Source organism: Terrapene carolina, unplaced genomic scaffold (genome assembly GCF_002925995.2).
Source record: "Terrapene carolina triunguis isolate 2854851 unplaced genomic scaffold, T_m_triunguis-2.0 Scaffold84, whole genome shotgun sequence".
Taxonomy (NCBI): Eukaryota; Metazoa; Chordata; order Testudines; family Emydidae; genus Terrapene; species Terrapene triunguis.
Window position 1 is genome coordinate 30,565,880 of NW_020664435.1, and position 16,560 is coordinate 30,582,439.

At 43.8% G+C, this 16,560-nt stretch overlaps 1 protein-coding gene across 1 annotated transcript in view; it reads left to right on the top strand.

Moving 5' to 3' along the window:
- Positions 1-16,560, top strand: part of CALCR (calcitonin receptor) — a 241,238-nt gene that overhangs the window by 193,539 nt on the left and 31,139 nt on the right. Inside the window, exons 8-11 of the mRNA XM_024212905.3 lie at positions 3,432-3,585; positions 9,375-9,435; positions 9,526-9,592; positions 14,033-14,251. Coding sequence (XP_024068673.1) covers positions 3,432-3,585; positions 9,375-9,435; positions 9,526-9,592; positions 14,033-14,251 — 501 coding nt within the window. The remainder of the gene's footprint in view (positions 1-3,431; positions 3,586-9,374; positions 9,436-9,525; positions 9,593-14,032; positions 14,252-16,560) is intronic.

A 16,560-nucleotide genomic window follows, 5' to 3' on the forward strand; every position in this document is an offset into this window, starting at 1 on the left:
CCCCCCCCCGCACGACCTGTTCTGTCCTTCCGATATATTTTGTACCCTGAAATAATTGTGTCCCATTGATTGCTCTCAGTCCACCAGGTTTCTGTGATGCCTATTCAATATCCTCCTTTATCACAAGGCACTCTAGTTCACCCATCTTATTATTTAGACTTCTAGCATTTGTGTACAAGCACTTTAAAAACGTGTCACTGTTTATTTGTCTGCCCTTTTCTGATGTGTCAGATTCTTTTTTATGTGAATGTTTATCATCTGATCTGGCCCTTACATTATCCTCGTCCATCCTCTGCTCCTGACTATAACCTGGAGATTCTCTATCATTAGACTCTCCCCTAAGAGAAGTCTCTGTCCGATCCACGTGCTCCTCTGCAGCAGTCGGCTTTCCCCCATCTCCTAGTTTAAAAACTGCTCTACAACCTTTTTAATGTTTAGTGCCAGCAGTCTGGTTCCACTTTGGTTTAGGTGGAGGCCATCTCTCCTGTATAGGCTCCCCCCATCCCAAAAGTTTCCCCAGTTCCTAATGAATGTAAACCCCTCCTCTCTACACCATCGTCTCATCCATGCGTTGAGACTCTGAAGCTCTGCCTGCCTACCTGGCCCTGCGCGTGGAACTGGGAGCATTTCTGAGAATGCCACCATAGAGGTCCTGGATTTCAGTCTCTTCCCTAGCAGCCTAAATTTGGCCTCTAGGACATCTCTCCTACCCTTCCCTATGTCATTGGTACCTACATGTACCACGACCACCGGCTCCTCCCCAGCACTACACATAAGTCTGTCTAGATGCCTCGAGAGATCCGCAACCTTCGCACCAGGCAGGCAAGTCACCATGCAGTTCTCCCGGTCATCAGAAACCCAGCTATCTACGTTTCTAATGATCGAATCTCCCATTACTAACACCTGCCTTTTCCTAGCAGCTGGAGTTCCCTCCCCCGGAGAGGTAACCTCAGTGTGAGAGGCAACCCCAGCACCATCTGGAAGGAGGGTCCCAACTATGGGAAGGTTTCCCTCTGCTCCCGTTGACTGCTCTGCTTCCCTGGGCCTTTCATCCTCCTCAACAGCGCAGGGGCTGTCTGACCGGAGGTGGGACAATTTTACAGTGTCCCGGAAAGCCTCATCAACATACCTCTCTGCCTCTCTTAGCTCCTCCATTTCCGCTACCCTGGCCTCCAAAGTCCGTATGTGGTCTCTGAGGGCCAGGAGCTCCTTGCACCGAATGCACACATACGCCACCCGCCCACAGGGCAGGTAATCATACATGCTGCACTCAGTGCAATGAACTGGATAGCCCCCACTCTGCAGCTGGGCTTCTGCCTGCATTGTCTCCTGGTTAATGAAAGGGTTGTTCAAGCAAGAAGTTTTGAATGTAGTTTGGTTTATAGGTTTTAAGGGGAATAAAGGGACCCCCGCTCCCTTCCCACTCCCCTTCCAAACTCCCTGTTAGCAGCCCCTGTTCGCAAAAGCTCCCTGGTTACTTGTGCGCTGCTTTATAAAGCCCTGGCCTGTGTGAATGCCCCGCCCACTGATTAAGGCTCAGCCAATTACGAGGCTTCTAGCTTTCAGACCTTCCTTTGAAGCTCACAGCTTCCAACTGCCAGCCACAGCACACGGTCCTTCAAACAACCAAACAGACTGACAAACACAAGCTCAGCACACAGCAAGTAACCCCCAAACACAAACAAACACACACTACAGACAGTCACCCCAAGGATGCTGTATTTGCTCCTCCTTCACCTGGAGAACTCCCTTGCGAAACTCCCTGTTAGCAGCCCCTGTTCGCAAAAGCGAACTTTGATGCTAAAGAGGCAAATCAAGCCTAAACCCGCCTCACAGCCCAAGTAATCAGGCTGTGCCCTGGGGAGCTCGACAGAAGTCAATGGGAAGGAATCTGCTCCTTCAGCTACAGAATGGCAGCTGTCACTCCACAGTCACTACTGCAGCCTTGGTGTTCTGAGGCTCCTGTGCTTCCCTGCCACAAGCCAATGGATTCCAGCAGACACTGCAGCAACAGCCTAGCCGATCGCATCCTCAAAACCCCCTTACATGTTGGGATGCAAGGAGCCCCTCTGTATACAGACAGAATTCTCCTCATACCCAGTGGCAATAAGATATGATTTGCAGAGAACTTGAAATCTTGACCTGTAAAGGCAACTGGCCTTGCCCTGCTCAATCCTCTCAGCTTGACTGTGCTTTATTGACACTAACTCATTTAGGGAGAGATACAGAGTTGCTCTGCACCATTGGAACTTTGGCAGGTAGGCAGAAAATGGTAGACAACGGGACTTGTCAGGCTTCCCTCCACAACCTGTGAGACAATGGCCATGGCCCCATTTCAGCTTTCTAGTAGCAATGACCTTATGCAGGGCTTGTGCTCAAGCGAGTGCAGGGATTGCAGTTATGCTTAACCTCTCCTAGAGGTCACCAAGGTGAGCGAATCCTCACACCTTCCTTTTTGGAAAAGTGGCACAGAAGCTGGGCACAGTCTGGCCCTTTGTAAACACCTCTCCTCCTTTTTTCCTCTTGTTTTTTGCTTCCGTAAGAGCAGTGGAAAGTACAATAACACTGCAAATGCCTTTAGAGGCCCTCATCAGCATTCATGGGACATTAACCAGGAGAAACTCCCAGTGACTCCAATAGCAGTTCATCCTCAGTAGGCAGTGAATAAGAGCTCTAGGTGTGATTTACACTAGTAAATTAGGTCAGTTTAACTATATCAGTGAGGGATGTGAAAAATCCACACCCCTGAATGGTGTTGTTAAGCTAACCTACATCCCCATATAGATAGCGCTAAGTCAATGGAAGAATTCTTCTTTCAACCTAGCTACTGCCTCTCAGAGCGGTGGAAGATCTATGCCGACAGGAAAACCCTTCCTCTCAGGTAGTCTCTACACTGAAGCACACAGCTGTGCCGCTGTAGCGTTCTAAGTGTAGACACACCTGTAAATATGGTCCATTCCCTGTATACATTTTTGGGGATTATTAGATATAAAATCAAACAGGAGAGCTGTTTATATCTTGTAATGATTTGAATAAATGTAAAAGAAAACAGCTGAATTAGACATTTTGGCGGACTCAGTTGTTATCTCTTCTGCACAGAACTTGTAAACAGCTTTTTCTAAAAAGCCCAGACTTCAATTCTAAACTCATAGACTAAAAATGTTTTGAAGTGTGGTTTTACCAGATCATGCTTTCTTGAATTTTGTTGTTGGCACCTGATTTTTATCAGTTATGAGAGACCTTGACTCCATTTTTCTGATTTATCAATATGTTATAGCCCTGTCAATGACATTCGCTGAAGAAATCTAGCAAATGCTAGGAAAGGTTGTTTTGAAGCTTAGCACTGATATTTTGTTTGCCTGCTTGGTTACAATTTGTAAACCATTGTCTGCCCAGATCTGCAGTTTACTACTCTCCAATTTGTCTGACAGGTAAGCTGCAAGGTGCTGCAGTTTTTTCACCAGTACATGCTGGGTTGTAACTACTTCTGGATGCTCTGCGAAGGCATATATCTTCACACTCTAATTGTGGTGGCAGTATTTGCTGAAGAGCAGCGTTTGCACTGGTATTACCTCTTGGGCTGGGGTATGTATTTTATAATTCATATCTTCTCGGTCACTTCTTTCCAATGTTTATGGCACTTTTATACACTAGGGACCTGATCCTGCCACCACTTGCACACATTACTAGCTTTATTCATGAGTGTGTATTAGGACCTAAGTTTGATCTCTTGGGATTTTAAATTTGAACTGGATTTCATTTATTTGCACAGGACAATGTATGCACTCATTGTAATTAATACACACATGTCTGTTAAAGTTAATAGTAGTTGGTATCCTTGATGATGGTAGTCTTGTAAGAAATGGCCAAGTGTTGAACATGTAAATTTCTAACCCCAAACATATAAGGTAATATATCTAAGTATCTCAGAGCAATGTACAGATAAGTAAGTAAACATCCTCAACACCCTGTAACTGACATTACAAATCCATGTGCTACAGAGAACAGATGCAACAACAATTTAAATCACATGCACACAGCCTAGGGAGCCAGGTCTAGAATTCTGCTCCTTCAGCACCAGATATGCAGGCCTCTATTGTGTCTGCAAAAGATGTCCCTTGGTTAGGAATAATAATAGCGGTAGCCCTCATTCTCCTCCGTTGTTTGGCCAGTAAAAGGCAACACATGCACATACACACAGCCAGTCCCTTACAATGGGATGCAGACTCTTTCACTTTAAAATTATTTGCTATAAATCCAGCCCAGATAAGTGGTGACAGAAGGCCCTTACCATCAATACTTTCCTTAGCAGGCTACAGATAATGAATTTCTGGTCTCATTCCAATTCCCAGTGAATGAGTGCCTAGCCCATATCACAAAACTCACAAACACATCTGGAAAGCAGATCAGCGATCTTTGTCCTTTTTCTCATTTATATCTATTTCAGGATTCTTTGCCCATGTCTATCTATTTCAAACCTAAGCTGCAGCCGACAGAATTTACCCTGTGCTGTCCAGCACCCCCTCTGCAGGTTTCATGTCTGCTGAGCTTCTTTTCATTTATGGTAGGAAGAAACCAAACCTCACCAGGAAAAAAAATTGTGGGCTTAGGTATAAACTAGATGAGACAAAAATGAGAACTGGCTTGAACCTGCATCTGTTGCTTAATTCCTCCCCAACCACTTCTCCCATGACAGGTTGATTTAGTTGGGGTTGGTCCTGCTTAGAGCAGGGGGTTGGACTAGATGACCTCCTGAGGTCTCTTCCAACCCTAATCTTCTATGATTCTATGATTCCTTCATAGAAAGCAACAGCACAATGCAATGCTTCGCCCCTTTCACTGGGAGGGATCGCTTCTTAAGAGTGTGGCAACCTCCTCAGCTCCTGAGCTATATGGGACTCAGTATTCCATGGATCACCACTGATCAGAGACCTTAAGAATTAAACAGCACTTAAAAGCTTCTCCCAGTTTAAGCCCCAGAGAACATCTCCTTCCTATAAATTCCAGATTAGATAGAAATCGTCTCTTCCTTTCTTGTGAGATTAGCAACGTTCATGGGAAGGGAGGATTTTACATACTCTAGGATTTAAAAATGCATGGATCATTATGAGCCGTAAACAGCGGGAAGTTTTTTGTCCCTGGACAACTTCATAATTGGGGAAAGGTATGTGCAGCGTCTCTCTCAGTTGAATAGCTCAGCCTGCACCAGAGCAAGCACATCGGCCTTATGAAGGCTCCACAGTTCAGAGTTCAGATTTATTGTGGTGGATCAGGCCCAAACAGGAGAACAGTGAAACGAATACATTTATTTTGGGGTCACGTTTAAATATTTCATTTCTGCACATTAAAAGGGAGTAACCACTTAGAAAGTACAAAAGTTGGCTGGAAGTTCTAGGGCATGACTGCACTATAAGACATGCCACCATGGCACTGGCCCTTAGTTTACAGAGTAAAATGTTGTGTAAATTCTCGTTTCATGGCTAGTGAATGGGACTTATCTGTGTTTGAAAACACTGTATATGTACAACACTATATAAATATAATAATAATTTGATTTCAGAGCTGTCAATTTCAGCACTAGGCGAGCTGGGTTTATTTACCAGACCCACTAAAGCAATGGTAAAACATAGCTTTTAAAGAAAAGAAAATATCTGAGAAAGTTTCCAATGCTTCCCCGTGCTGAGGTAATTAAAATCATTGGATGGGTTCTGTAATATGCTGACCTTGAGGCAACTGTGTATTTCTAGCATGATTTGTTTGAGCAATATTGCCTTCTGAGGCAATATTATTTCAGAGTTTTAGTAAATTACCCCTAAATCACTGGTCAGTTTCAAATGCACTCAGTTACACTCTGTTTTGCTGTTTCAAACAGCGTGAACTGCATTTAATTCAACGGGGGATCATTCGTTAGGGCTGTGCTGAAACAGATTCTTTCACAATATAACTAGAAGTGCACTCAAGCCAAACTCCATTTTGTGCCGTAGCAGGAACAGGCCTCGCTTGTAGGGATTTGTCATATTTATCACTGGTTGGCTACTTTCAGATGCTTCCTAGAAGCTATAATTTGTGATTTTTCACACAACCCAATCAATATAGGGGACAGCACATAGCTGCACCACTCTGAGGAATGACCAAGAGAGGTGTGCCTGGTGCCTAAGGATGCACCGTCTCCTGCAGGGCTTCTTAGTCAGCCCAAGGGGTGTACGCTCTGTTTCATCTATAAGGATGGTACAGATTGCCCCTTCTCTTTCTGGTGCACCAGCCCAGCTCCATGCCCAGGTCTGGGGAAAGAGAGAGTTGAATCACGGTCTCATCTCCTTCCATCCCTCTCTGTATGTTTTGCTTCCTGGAAGAAGTAAAGACCAAGCAGTATTTATTCACTGTTTCTGGTTCACCCCTCCAAACTTTGTGGAACTGCACAAGGGCAGATCACAATTAGGTCTAAATTTGGAGAGTACCATTGGAAATTAAAGCTAGATAAATATGAGCTTGCTGAACTATAATTTACTAATGAAAACTTTCCACTGTGACCTTAAGATGTACATTTGAATGTATAGAGCCAAATTCTCTGTGCATATGCACCTAACAGAATAATAAAACACCACTCTCACCGTGTGTAGCACTGCACCTATAAAACCATGGGTTTACCTGAAAATGTAAATTTTGGTATTACTAAGTGGCTCCATAGAAATGGGATCTGGAGCTATGTTCTTCCTGCTGCTTCTTGTGCATCATTGTCGTTAAAAAGATTCTGCAACTGGAACATCACTAATAATGTTGTTAGTGATGCGTGAAACAGAAAAAGATCTAGTTTGCTCTTCAGTAGCTGCATTGACTCTGCCGTCCTAACTGTAGTGAAAAATTATTTTGGCAGCTGAGTAAGTGGATATCTCTTGAAGACCCCCAAGGGAGCTAATACAGTGACCAAAATGACATCATATTCACATAGTAACTTTTCTGGCCATGAGCATTCTTTGAAGGTGAACTGAACAAAGTTTAGCTTGCCAAGGCCTGAGTTCAGGTCTCTGTGTTCTCCTAAAAGCACTGGTGAGGTCACTGACATCCAAAGCAAGCAATCCAAAGAGCTACATTCCTCCTACTATAGAAAGCAATAAAACTGTTTTTCAACTAGTTCACTTTGAAATGTATTAATTTTAGGGCTGTCGATTAATCGCAGTTAAATCACGCGATTAACTCAGAAAAATTAATCGTGATTAAAAAAATAATCACAATTAATCACAGTTTTAATCGCACTGTTAAACAATAGAATGCCAATTGACATTTATTAACTATTTTTGGATGTTTTTCTACATTTTCAAATATATTGGTTTCAGTTACAATACAGAATACAAAGTGTACAGTGCTCACTTTATATTACTTTTGATTACAAATATTTGCACGTAAAAATGACAAACAAAATAAATAGTATTTTTCAATTCACCTCATACAAGTACTGTAGTGCAATCTCTTTATTGTGAAAGTGCAACTTACAAATGTAGATTTTTTTTTTACATAACTGCACTCAATAACCAATAATGTAAAACTTTAGAGCCTACAAGTCCACTCAACCCATAATACTCTGACTGACCTAGTTAAACCCTTGATGACTAGTTCACTACTTCTAAGGTACTAGTGGGGTGCCAGTGTAACTCAGAGGCAAGCACTGATGGTGATTCAATCGCTTGCCCCCTAAGAACTAGTACAGATGGATTCCAATAACCACTCAGACACTTAGCTAAAGAGAGAATTTTCCCAGGGATGGCAAGAAAAGCAAAGGTTGCAAATACCCTCGATATGGAGGCTTAAACACTTACAACTCAAAGTAAACAATAACAGTTCTTATTTGGGCTGCTGGGGCAGTCCAGTAGAAAGTTCAGAGTCTTCAGGCTTAGTGCCTGGGGTGCCCTCTTCAGCCCAGTCTTCTATTCAAAGCAAATAGGAACTTGCAGGTTTCCAAGCCAGGATCACTTAGTGGTATCTCTTTCATTGGGGCCCCTCTGTACTGGCTTCATGCCCAGTCTCTGCTGCTTCCTCTCAAGTCCCACACAGACATACACCCAGCAGTCACACCTGAGCTACACAGTTCCTGGTGGTTTCTCCATGCAACCAGCTTCCTTGCTGCTCCTGGCTTGACATGCCATTGCCGTAATCCCAAGAACCAGGACACATCCCAAGTCAGGGTCTTTCCATGTTTCTGGGCTCCCTCCACACACATGGTCAAGGGAAGGGGTTGTGCAGGGTTGTTAGATAAGGTCGTTTCCTGCTTACCAGGTCCATCACAGTTTCCGAAGTAAAATAATGTATAAATTAATGCTATCATTTTAGCACAAGCTCCCTTTTCATGGTTCTTAGCCTGTTGGGATGGGAAGTAACATGCAAGCAGAGGGAAAGGCTTGATTACTGAATCACCATGCTGTTAATGGTGGGGGTGGGAAACTACTGTGGCGTGGATGTCCGGAGATTCAAGGGTTTGGATGCAGGATTCTCAAGACCCCCCCCCCCCCCCAGATGATTGGAAAACATCAAGCCTGCTCCTTCGGTCTAGGAGGAGAATAGAGCATGACAGGTTTCCACTGGGCCTTCAGCCCAGTACAAGTGGTTCCCTTATGCAGGATTGGCATAAAAAGAAAAATGGGCCCCCTACAGCAGTCTGTCAGTGTGGTATCCTCCCCTTTCACATCCAAAGAGGACTTACGTGAGCTGATATGGGGATAGGAGGAGTCGGGATTTCTACCATACCCTCCCTACTAATGATAGACATGTGGAGTAGGGCCATCTGAATGTACTGTGGCTAGAAATCTGCAGAATTAGCAGAGTAAACACTCCAAGATCTCATCCACTTGTAAGACTCCTGGCTCCACTCTATACATTTTCTAGGGCCTGAGCCTCAGCTTCAGTAAAAGTAGCCTGGTTGCTGTACTGTCATTTATTGCTCCATCACCTGGCATGCAGAATAAGTTACTGCTGTTCTGTTCAGTGGGGATTTACATACCAAGGAACCCTGCTTTCCAAAGGGAATACTTCATGTAGAACTGCATGTTCCCTCTCTTTCTTCCCCAGTGTATCTGGCCATTCCCTCTTTCCCTGCAGGTATTTCAACATGCCTGGAGTGACTGACAGCAGCTTTGAGCTGAGATTGTAGCATGACACCTCTCCATGGCCGCTTTTGACAGCAGTATCACAATTATTTCCCTCTATATCTCACAACCAAGAAAGCCATATGACCCGAAGTCAGATGGAATTATAATTCTTTTGTCAAAGCTTTGAATTCCCATTTATATGTGATTTTTAAAAAGAAGAAATGTTATTTTTAGTGTCACATGAACGGCATGCCAAAAAATATGAAGGCTGATTTATACCTTTAATCATTGTAGGGTTTCCTTTAGTGCCAGCATCTATTCACGCTGTTGCAAGAGCCAAATACTTCAATGACAAGTGAGTATTACATATATTTTAAAGGTACTTAGCACATTTTATAGCTATGTATAAAAACGTATTTGAGTTAATGATATATTCTTCCCCCAGCTGCTGGATGAGCGTTGACACTCACTTGCTCTATATTGTTCATGGACCCGTAATGGCGGCTTTATTGGTAAGAATATTATGTTAACAGTTTAGTTACTCTTCCCGGAAATTATGCAAAATTGCATTGTATAGAAGATTCTATATCTTAAATAGGTTGGCCAAGGTTTTCAAAGGTAGCAAGTGATTTTGGATGCCCCACCTGAGACCCCTTAAAGGGACTTGATTTTCAGAGGGTGAGTGCTCAGTGTTTTCTGAAAATCAAGCTCCTTCAAGGTGTCTCAGGTTGGGCAATCTAAAAACAGAAGCATCCAAAATCATTAATTCCTTTTGAAAACCATGGCCAAGCTATTTAAATTACCAAATCTTCTATTCTATGCAGTTAACCTTACTTGTGCTACATGTGCTGCATTATATGTGGTATAAATGAAATAACTATGTTTCAGACTAGCCTAGGCAGGGTGCTGAGACCAAGTCAATAATTCAGCATTGGTTTTCATAAATTCTGAGGCAGAAGGGAACATTGTGATCATCTTGTCTAACCTCCTGCATAACACAGGCCACAAAACTTCCCCAAAATAATTCCTGTTTGAACTAGAGCTTGGCTTTTACAAAATATCCAGTCCTGATTTTAAAATTACTTTTCCCTAGAAACATGATAGATCTTTACAAGATAGAAAATTACCAGTAATGGAGAATCCACCACTATCCTTGGTAAATTGTTCCAGTGATGATTTACCCTTTTTTGTTGGATGCTGTGGGAAAGAGAAAAGAGATAGGGAGCTAACCTGGGAAGAGGCTGGGGGGATAAGAACCTGAATAGAATGCTTGAGTAGGGGAAGCACAGAGCACGAGACGGCAAATCAAGGACGTTGCAGCTAGGAATCCCAAGGTTGGCTTTTTTGTTTTTTTTTCCTCACTCACTCTGTCTTGCCGCCCTAGGCACCTACAAGTTCTGCCCATATAGTAAAACCAACCCCGTAACTTCCATTAATGTTCATAGGACATGAGTGTATGCATCAGGGAACCCATTAGTTCCACTGTCCTATTACCATAAGATACTCAAATTGGTATAACAGACCTGAACACCCTGAAATTTTGGGAAAGTTTTTATTCAAACCAAACATTAGTCCCATCTCCATTTGTCAGCCAGATGCACTGTGTCAGCATCCCAACAGACTCAACATTCATTGGCTTGGGATCCAACATCTACTTGCAGACATCCACATTATTTTTCTGAGAGATCAAATGCGATGGTGATGAGCATTGTGGAAATGTCTATAAATGAACATGGATCTGTTTCAGAGTAGTTAAAAATCTTTAAAATCTCGTTCTAAATCTCCTTTAAGAACTGTTACTGGATTTCAGCAATACCAAGCTGCACTATGCCTCCTAAAAATTGTCTAGAAAATCACTTACTATCTCTGTTCTAAGTTTAATTGCTCTAATCACATATGGGAAATGGAAAACTACACATGACAGTTTTGTAATATAGCATTTGTGAAAACAAGTCACCCTGCTTGGTGTGGTAACAAATTTTCTTGCCTGGAATGAGAATACTCAGTGAGCATCTCCTCTTTACAATCACTCGCAGCCAATGTTCCCTCTAATTTTTTATATCCACGTGCGGAATTAATTTTGTTATGTGCACCACTATGGAGGTGACATGTGGCAGGGGTGGGGCCAAGGGATTCGGAGTGGAGGTCTCAGGGCTGGGGCAGAGGATTAGGGTGCGGGAGGGTGAGGGCTCCAGCTGGGGCTGAGGGCTCTAGGAAGGGGTCAGGAATGAGGGGTTCAGGGTGTGGGAGGGGGCTCTGGACTGGGGCAGGGGGGGTGAGGGCTCCAGCTGGGGCTGCGGGCTGTGGAGTGGGGCTGAGGATGAGGAGTTTGGGGTGCAGGCTGACCTGGGGCTGGGGCCAGAGGACTCCCCCCAGCCCTCTGCCTGCCAGCAGCAGCTCCCAGGAAGAGGCACTTCTCCCTGCCGGCAGCAGCTCTGGGGCTCGGGGAGAGGTGCCTTTCCCCGCGGCAGCCCTGCATGCCCCCAACTTGCTCTCCTCCCCGCCTACCTCTCTCCTCTCCCCAGACCCCTGTGGCTGCGCGCCTGCATGGCCCTTTTGTCACGGACACACAGTACTCGTGCTCTCTTCTGGCTCTGTACGGTCCCTGGGAGGAACCCCGTTCAGTGCAACAGCCCTTCTTGGGAGTCCACTCTCTCTCAAAGGTTAAGCCATAGGCCCCTCTGCCTTCTGGAATCGCACCTCTCTGAACTCCTGTCTCTCACTGTGGGCCCCCTCAGGGAGTCCATTCACTCTGTATCCCCCAGGTCCTCCACCCCCAGAGGGAATAATGCAACCCTGATCTCTAGACCGGAGTGACTCTCAGACAGCGTAAAACAGAAGGGTTTATTGAGCATCTGAACCCAGCACAGGAAACTCTCTGGGCCCTCAGGCCTAGCATCCCTCAGTACAGTACATCTAGATCTCTCCTGCATCCAGGTGAGCTCTGGCTGCTCTCTCTTGCCAGTCCAGCAGCCCCCTCCTTCCAGCTGAGGCATCCTATATCACCATCCCCACCACTCCTCCCTGTCCTTTGTCTTCCATCCCAGGTAAACAGGTTGCTGGGCCCTTTCTCCTCCATCCTATGTCCTCCCTGTGGCTGGAATTGGTTGGTCAGGTAACCGGGATCCTCTCTCCTCAGCCCATTGTCCTTCCACTGGCCAGAGCTGGCTGCCTTCCAAGCTGGGCTGGGCCTCTTGGTCACCAGGTCACCAGTCGCTAGGATCCCTCATCTCCAGGCCATTGTCCAGGATCCCAGGTGCTAGGCGAAGTCACACCTGGTCCTCTGCAACAACAAACCCTCTCCCACCACCTTGTTAAACATGCAGCACATAGGGAAACTGAAGCGCACACACACACTATTCATGTAAAACACTAGAAAATTCCCCAACTTCGTCACACCTTTATAGCCTGCTGCATGGCCGTGCAGCTTAGAGGGAACTTAGCTCACAGCACCGGATTTATTAAAGCAGCCTAAAAAATTTTCTGCTGTCATAATGCTGAGATCTGACAGAGGGCACATAAGACTTTTCGGATTTTTAATACTCTTCTCCAGTGCTGTATATTTCAGACACCCTAAGAAAAAGATCTGTCATGTTTCTAGGGAAAAGTTAATCTTTCTTTAAAATAGAGCTAATCCAGGCATGAGAAGGTGCTTAACCTGGAGAGACAGGGTTTAAGTCCCCTCTTGCGGGTGTGCAGGGGGTCAATGGTTTATGGGAGCCCCACCATCCCAGGTAATGCCTCCCCACCACCACCCCAATCCACAAGGGAGGGTGATCTTTAAGGGAGCTACTACCTTTTATTTCCTTACCCATCCAGAAAAAGCCCCTCTGCCTTTGAGGTTGTAGGGGCTGTGTTATAATAGCTGGTTTGAAACTCTGCTGAGCATAATGTGGATGTGTCATGGAAACACAATATCTGCTCTTTGCCCAGCAGAAACAGAGAGTGGCAGGCAGGTTCAAAGGAGCCACATCTTTTTACCTTGGCAGACATTTTTTTTAATCCGTTGCCTGAAGGAATTCTGAAAGTGAAGGTTAGGTGATCTGAGTCAGCAAAGCCTGGGGGAAGCCTCGAGAATAAGTGGCAAGTGGGGACACAGAAATCATTTATTATTCCTTGTTAAGCAGAGCACAAATGTAAAACATTTGAGGTATTTCTCAGTAGTTCCAATACTGAAGCTTTTCTGCTCATGGCTTTTCATGCTGGAAGGCCCAGATACGCTCTCTCATCTATTTATGGAGTTACAACTATTTTAATATAGCTCTGAGTAATACAGCAAAATCATTTCAGTGTTTTCAAAAATCTGACAAGAGCCTATTACAGTGCAGAATCTGTGTCACTGCTATGTGCATGATATCATGCCATCAGTGTGAAAGTACATGAGCTAGCTGTACTAGAGAGATGGAAAGTCCACATTCTGCTTATACTCAGGCTGTACCATTTCCTTAGGGACCAGATGGCCTGATTTCCAGAGGCGATAAGCATGCACAGCTCCCATTGGCTTTAGCAGGAGTGCATTTGGATATCTGACCACAAATGTGAGTGCTGAGCCCTTCTGAAAATCCTGTCCTTAATGCCCCAAACCATCAAAGTACTTAAGCGCATGCTTAACTTTAAGCACATGAGTACTACCATTGAGTTCAGTAAAGAACTCAATGGTATTCAGTGGGCATAATTTTAGTGCTTTGCCGGATTGGAGCCAGAGAGCTCAGCACCTTACGGGATTGAGCCCTTATTGCCCAAAAAGGGATTTAGGGGGCATATCCTCCACTGATGTAAATCTGGCAGTAGGTGTGCTAAGGCACCCAAGGTTACATAGTTTGGTCTGTATGTCAATCACAATGAGCTGTTGTTATGAGCTCTGACGGGGCCATGAAGCTGTGTTGTGCTGTCATTGCTGGGTTTTGTATTTTAATTTGAGTGTTTTACCAATAAAGACTCTGTTTTTTCAGGTAAATTTTTTCTTTTTGCTTAACATCGTCCGAGTTCTGGTGACAAAGCTAAGAGATACTCATCGGGCTGAGTCCAACATGTACATGAAAGCTGTCAGAGCCACACTAATCCTGGTGCCCTTACTAGGAATTCAGTTTGTCATTATTCCCTGGAGACCAGAAAACAGACTTGCTGGAGAAATATATGATTACATCATGCATATATTAATGCATTACCAGGTATGGAATATCATAGCAAGTTAGGTGTACATGTATTTGCCAGTAGCATTAATTTTAGCAGAGAATTCATTTGCCAAATGCTTTGTCTCTGAAAGTAATCATGACCGCTTGGGCTTTTTTTCTTTTTCTCCAACATTTTCACATCATATATTACCTTCTTCTGTGGCTCTATTATTAGTGTGCAAACAGTCATCAGTAGCTGGGGAAAATGCTTCAAGAATTACAGAATAGTGATGTTTCTGCACTGAGTAGAGAAAATTGAGATCTCAGAGGGCTTTAAATGTTGTTCAAACCCCTGCTAATGCAAATGTGCTCAGACAGCCTTTCCGAAAACACTGCAGAGGGGATGATATTAAAATTAACTGTATGTGGAAATCACTGTGTTAAGGAAGAGATGTTTGTATACAGTGGAAGAAAGGATCAAGATGCTTAAGGTTCAGTTAATTGTTAATTCACAATTTTAAGCTGTTTAAATTAAAATACAACTCTAACATTTTGATTTTATAAGCATTTTGAAAGAACAGCATCAATATTTCAAAAGGGCTGCCTTCTATTTTCTTTCTTTTGTACAGTAATGCATCATTTTCAATTGCTTGGCTGTCTACCCTGGCCTCAATGCATGCTGTCCATCATTCACCAGGGGTGGCAGACTTCAAAAAATTGCACTTGTGATATGAATATTAGACATGTGTAAAGTGAACAAACATTCCATTGGCCTCTACTTTTTTTTTTTCCATGCAGAGGCTCATGATGAAAAATTATTTGAAAGTTATAGATCAGTGAGCCAGTGTGCAAAACAATTCCCCCCTCCCAAGGGGAAAGTAATAACATAATAATTCAACTGATATCTGTGTATCTGTTACCTTAACATATTAGGCTATATTTTCAGCTGCATGTACAATGATTATCTACCTCTCAAAATGCCTGAAAACCAGTGTACCTGGGAAACCACAAATTTGCCTGCATATATCGCAATTGCATGAGCAAAAGTCGTGCATAACAAGTGCATGTGTATTTTAGTAGGTGTTGTACCTACACCGCTGTGCTATGCCTTGCTTATCAATTATAGTTCCCAGGAAAACTGCTCATTCACAACTTAAAAGTATTTGGTGGAAAATGAAATTATTTTACGTAAAATAAGCTACTTGAAAAAAAACTATGTTGGATTTTTGCTAATAATGACACACAATTCTTTGTGCAAGTAAACCACTGAATGAAAAACTAAAAATAAATTCAGGGGGCCTATATTTCCTAGATAGAAAAGTTTACAGCAGAAGCTGTTTCCACTCATTTCTTGTAAATAAATTTTAATTATTTAGGAGATGCTTATTTCAGCATGGCCAAGTGCCTGGTTAGTAGGGACAGCCAGGTGTGACTCTTAAAAGCTCCATCTTTATATCATAATTCCCATCAGACATAGTGAGAAGGTGTGTATCTTTTCCTGTCGTGGGCACCTCTGTGTATTGTCACGTCTGTGGTCTCTAGGGATACAAGTGTGCCTTTCCAAACATCGTAACTGGGTTTCAGGCTAATGATACAGCTATCTCCACTTACAGAGAGGCAATGTGACCGTTGGGATAATCATTTTATTTATAAAGCACCCACCAGTGCCAGCAGGATTGTCAGGAAACAACACAGAGAATTAATACAACATCCTAATAACAAACAGTAGGCATTAGAGCATACCACAGGCACTGGAAAAAACAAACAAAATCCTAAACAGAGGTATCACTGAAAAAAAGGGTAGTCCTTCCATGTCATTAGAAGGGAAAACACAGCTGGAAGAGAAGTGCCCTCAAACACGGTTGTAAAGTGGGGAGGGATAAGGTGAGGCAGAGGTCCAAGAAAGGCAAATTCTACCTCCTATGGGCTTCCACAGCCACAGATCAGTCCCCGAGCAAGTAAAATGGGTCTCATCTGCCTGACTCCAAGAGACGGGATCCCACTTGTGGATTACAAGCAGACATAGTCACTTCCGTGCAGCCCAGACTTAGACACATATCCAAGAGCAGGGCAAACTTTGGCACACTCATCTCTGGTCATATCTCTCATTGGTTAGTTTAGGCAGCTCCTCGCCTACTTTACTGGCTTTCTGGATCATATCCTAAGGCACCTGGCTCTCCCCATTCATTGTTTAGGGATCCTAAGTGCCAAACTTGGCTTTGTGGATCTCAGTGTGGTTCCTGTGATTTTCTAGGAACCTAAAAGTTAGGCACCATGATGCTCAGTGTTGCAACCCCCCGTTCACATAGGCACTTGTCGCGGAAAATCTTTTGTCTTTTCGAGGGTGGGGGAGTTAACACCTCTGA